Raw genomic sequence first — 5,123 nt, 5'->3', positions numbered from 1 at the left:
ATCATTTAAGTCTTATCTGATACCTTTCATCTTAAATGCCTTTTTGAAAGGCAAGCATTATTTAGTCCTCAGTTGTGTTTTGTCACTCAACTTGTTTTTGAACCTCATCTTAAATTCATTTTAATTTGGTTTAAACGCTTTTAATAGGAGCTATTATTATATTTTCTGTTTTTTTTTTAATTTAGGATGTTCCAGCTGTTAAATGTCAATTTATCAATGTTCAGAACTCAAAAGTACAAAAGGGTGCGATGTTTCTTGTAATTTTATATGTTAAAATGTGATGTTTTTTTTGCAAAGTCAGATGTCCCTTAAGTTAAACCTGCACCTGATGGGTAGAGTGGTCCAGATGCTTTATGTTTGAGCTGGTTAAAGGCCTCAGAAATGTAAAATACTTGCATTTAGTGTGTTTCTGAATCCAAGTCTTATGACAGTAAAGGTAAGAATGTACAATTTTTCAAATTGACTCATAGGATGGTGGCAAATTGTTTTCAGTATTGACCATTAAGTGTATTTTGATCAGATCAGTGTGGGGAAGATAATCAGAAGGGGGGATTGCCCGCATCCAACTTCCGTTAAGACTGTCAATAAAGTTTTTTAACGGTGGGTGGAGCTTCCGGTGGTTGAACACCGGAAAAACTGGCAGTTGTCAAATGCTTGTGAATTTTCCGTTTTGTTTTTTACTTTTAAATTGAGTCCAAATTCATTTTGTTTTGTGGTATAGAAAATTAGCCTGCAAAATGCTTTCTCTGGACTTCTTCGATGACGTGAGGCGGATGAATAAACGCCAGGTAAGTCTACCCAACTAACGTCTCCGCTAGCGAATAAGTGACGGCCAGGTTGCAGGATGCGCTTGCATTCGTTATTGTAACACGTCGCCTTAGCTGGCCAAGTGATCTACTTGTTAGCTCAGTTAGTGAACGTGTAACATTAGCTACAGATTGTCAGCTGCGCTAATATGTGCCAAGGGAAATTGATCGCTGCAATTATTTTTAAATGAATGATTGCATGAACGATGAAATATCGTCAATACCTGGCGTGTTGTCAGTTCCGTTATCCTGTCCGTGCCGTTAGTCAGGTGTCGGAAATTTGCTGGCTATCTAGTTTAGAGGTAGCAAGCATGCTGGTTGATTACGCGAGCAGTATAGCCTGTAGAGTGCCAGCTAGCAAAAATTTCAACCAACCAATTTAATTTTTTTTGATAAGTTACACTTTGTCATCCAAGTAACTTAATTATATTTGCTTGCATAACTGCATGAAACTACTACCCGTTGCCAGTTGTCAGTAGCAACATGCTAATTATTTTTATTTCATAAAACCGTTTCTCTTTCTGTTAACTTAATCCATATCAATTACATTTTCGTATTTAGAATTTATTCCAACAGGATCATATGGCTGTAAGCAAACATTGAACCATTGGACCAAACGTATGTCTCATGAAAGTGATTATTTGTGCATTTTCCAGTTATTGCTAGTAATTTATTTGTCTTCCATTTCAGCTGTACTATCAGGTGCTGAACTTTGGCATGATTGTATCCTCAGCCCTAATGATTTGGAAAGGACTTATGGTTGTGACAGGCAGTGAGAGTCCGATTGTGGTAGTACTAAGGTAAGCATTTTGCGAGTTTCTTTATGTAGAACTACAAAGCTTCAAACTATTTAGTGATTGTGTGTGGCATCATGGACCCCTCTGGTTTTAGTCATCATGTGCTGTGAAGCACACTGTCATGATAAAGACATTGCTCTCCATAGATAAACCCTACGATTGGTTCAGATAAGTGAAACATGGGTATGCCATGACGGCTCCACTCATTTTGTGTTTCCTGAAGCCTCCTTCTCCCATCACTTGGTTGGAGGAATCTGCACAGTTTTGTTGTTTTGTGGTTGCAGTGGAAGTATGGAGCCGGCGTTCTACCGGGGAGATCTGCTCTTCCTGACCAACAGAGTGGAAGATCCCATTAGAGTTGGAGAGATTGTGGTCTTCAGGATAGAGGGAAGAGAAATCCCAATTGTGCACAGAGTCCTTAAAATTCATGAAAAGTAAGTCAGAAATGTTAAAATGGGGGGGGGGGTGAAATGAATAAATCCCCAGCTGTGGGATGGGCCAGCAGTTGTCACTGGCCTTTGGAAATTTGGGGTGAACATTATTCAAAGAAATGCTTTTCAAATAGGGCAGGAATATTTCCATGAACATGGCGAAATTACCCCAGAGGCAAATGCCTTTATGCTGCTGGCAACTTTATTGGGTTTAATGAGGAAATGATTGTAATCTGAGCAAGACTGATCATGAGAAAAATTTGCATTGAACACTTGTAGGAACTGGTAAGTCGGTGCATTTATGCCGTTACTTTCATTGGTGCATTTATGCCGTTACTTTCATTGGTCGTCTTTTTTGAGTCTTCAGTTTAAAGAATGCATTCCAGTGTTTGTGTATCACGGTTGGATTTTCCCCAACATTAGATTTGCTAGAAAATATCCACCTCTGTGCTGCTGTTTGAAGTTTTCTTTTACACCACCCACAGAGAAAATGGAGATATCAAGTTCTTAACCAAGGGTGACAATAATTCAGTGGACGACAGAGGGCTGTACAAACAGGGCCAGCACTGGCTGGAGAAGAAGGATGTGGTGGGGAGAGCCCGAGGGTGAGTCCCTCCCAGCTGCAGGCAACACCTGTCTGCAACACCTGGTTGTCAAACACCTGCCTGTAACACCTGTCTGCACTACAGTCAAATCAGTTAGATTTCATTTATTAACATTAAAAAAAGAACAGCCAGAGTGCCAATGGGCTCTCGTATACGCAGTTCACTAGACTGGAACAACACATAGTACACAGTTCAGTATTTCACTCATGAACTATTTGATTGTTCTTTTGAAAGAACAAAAAAACACAACTGAACCAAACTTTGTGAGGGGAAAAAGTGAACAAAAATAACTTCTGTCCTATTCTGGCAACCAAATAAGTAGTGAAAGCTGATATTTTTGTTATTTCACCAATATGATGTGTTGCCTCTGTTAAATTTGTTTTGAATGGGTTTAATGGCTACTTTTAAAAGGATCTGTTGACTTCAGCTTTTGAATAGAGTTCGTGTGTATAGTGGGGTATATTATAAGAAAATGCTTTATACATTTTATCTATACAGTGCCTTCCATGGAAAAAATTTATGGGCGAAATAGCCATTTTGCACCAAAATGCTCACAACACAACATTACGTGGAGAGGGATGCAGTTTGTTAAGCTGTCTGGCATCATATAATAGCTCTGGGCTTGTAAGTGTGCTAAAAAACTGAAGAAAATGCAGCGGTATGCAAAATCCAGGAACTGCAGGAATAATCCTTGTTTATAACATCAAACCATTTCCTGCAGGTTTGTGCCATACATAGGAATTGTTACAATTCTGATGAACGACTACCCGAAATTCAAGGTAAGACCCCCCCATGTTTATATATTTTTAAAATATATTTCCAGTACCAATCACATTTTTCACCAGTGTCATTGGCTCTGTTCTAACGCCATGCTCTCTTGCCTGCACCCCCCCAGTATGCCGTGCTGTTCCTGCTTGGCCTCTTTGTATTGGTTCATCGGGAGTGAAGGCGGCTGCGTGTCAGCGAATCCCCAGCAGAGTTCATTCCAAACCGCCTCTCATTCAGGAAAGGCTTTGGTCTGATACAGCCGTTCAGCTGCTGTTAGAACTGAAGCTGCACCTGGGATTTGGAAGGAAATGATTGGTTTCGTCTCTCTGACTGGGGTTTTTGCATACGTTGCAAGACCCAAGCTTTAGAAGTAGTCATTTATTTCTAAGATTGGGATATCACTTTTTTCACAATAAAGATGGGTTCTGTAAGGTCTCATTTTATGACTTTGGTACTGCTTTTTTTGCATTAGCATTTTTTTCATGGCTTGCTTGTTCTGAAAAGCTTATTTGTGCACTGGTAAACTGCCATGACATATCAGGTTATGTTTCAACGCATTTAATTGTTTTGTTTTTTTATTGTGTATTAAAAACCAATGGTTTGAGACATATTTCTGAATTCTTCACTGTAAGATATGAAGACACAGCATATGCAGAACATTAAAGGTGCAGAGGACCTTCAGCTAACAGAGCAGTGGCTTATTAGAATCCTAGGGAATATGAGGTTGTTATGAGACAGAAAAAGATTAATCGTCTTGAATCACAATCATTTAGTTGGGATGTAGGCAAAAAATAATCTAGTTCAGATTCCACAGATAAAATGTAATATCTGCCTCCAGAGTTTTTATAGCCTATATACTTGCCATTTTTGTTGATTTGTTTACATTCACATGCAAGACTTTAGCATATTGCTGGATTTTTTTTTTTTTTTTTTGTAATAACTTACCATATGCAGCTTCCAAATCTGGTGTGAATTAGAGTTGAAAATGTGGCATTGCTGGAAAAAACTGTAAGTCGATAACAATATTTAATTAGTCTCTTATTTCAGTTTGTGATTGAATGCATATTTTAATGACGGTATGATAGTGAAATAATGTTGCTATACAAGCGTATTGGATGGGGACCTGGTTTTATTTACGTTGCTTTACACGATTACTTGGCATTAAACACAAGTGCCAATTAGCTGCGGAAAATAACAACTGATTTGTCTGAATAGCAAAGATCAAGGTCCTGTTATGAAAAGATGCGGTGCTGCTGATTAATTTAGCATTTAGCAGCCTGACCTGACGAAGATGATAAACGACAAACAAGAGGTGGTAGAGGTTGTCCTAATTCTTTTTAAAGATCAAGACCATTTACTCTCAGAGACGGACCGCCAACGGATGACAGCTTTGACTGCCCGTTAGCTGCTGGTCAGGTGCATGGCTCTCTCGCTGTAATAGGCTACATTCCAATGAGAGCAAAGTGAGCTCTTGTGGCGATGCCCAGTGAAACCAAATAGACGTACGTTACAACGTTGAGCGAGAAAGGTTCTCTGAGCATCCTGACAGCAACGCCTAAACAATGTGCCACAGCAGCAAACTGTCGCGACTCGTGATTTGGAGTTGTTTCAGTAGGCCTAATAGAAAGTCAATTTGAGGTTCAACGAAAAATAAAAAAAATAAAATAACTTTCTTGTAGGTTACTACTGGAATGCAAAAAGAGATTTTCAATAACG

At 39.1% G+C, this 5,123-nt stretch overlaps 1 protein-coding gene across 1 annotated transcript; it reads left to right on the top strand.

The window, feature by feature from the left end:
* Nucleotides 1–572: 572 nt before the first annotated feature.
* Nucleotides 573–4,017, top strand: sec11a (SEC11 homolog A, signal peptidase complex subunit). The gene is made up of 6 exons (XM_035395670.1): nucleotides 573–788; nucleotides 1,497–1,606; nucleotides 1,888–2,037; nucleotides 2,520–2,639; nucleotides 3,361–3,418; nucleotides 3,535–4,017. Exons 1-6 carry the CDS (start codon nucleotides 738–740, stop codon nucleotides 3,583–3,585), a joined length of 540 nt encoding a protein of 179 aa, XP_035251561.1. The 5' UTR covers nucleotides 573–737; the 3' UTR covers nucleotides 3,586–4,017.
* Nucleotides 4,018–5,123: the final 1,106 nt, after the last annotated feature.

Source organism: Anguilla anguilla, chromosome 16 (genome assembly GCF_013347855.1).
Source record: "Anguilla anguilla isolate fAngAng1 chromosome 16, fAngAng1.pri, whole genome shotgun sequence".
Taxonomy (NCBI): Eukaryota; Metazoa; Chordata; class Actinopteri; order Anguilliformes; family Anguillidae; genus Anguilla; species Anguilla anguilla.
This window is presented reverse-complemented; position numbering and strand designations above follow the sequence as displayed.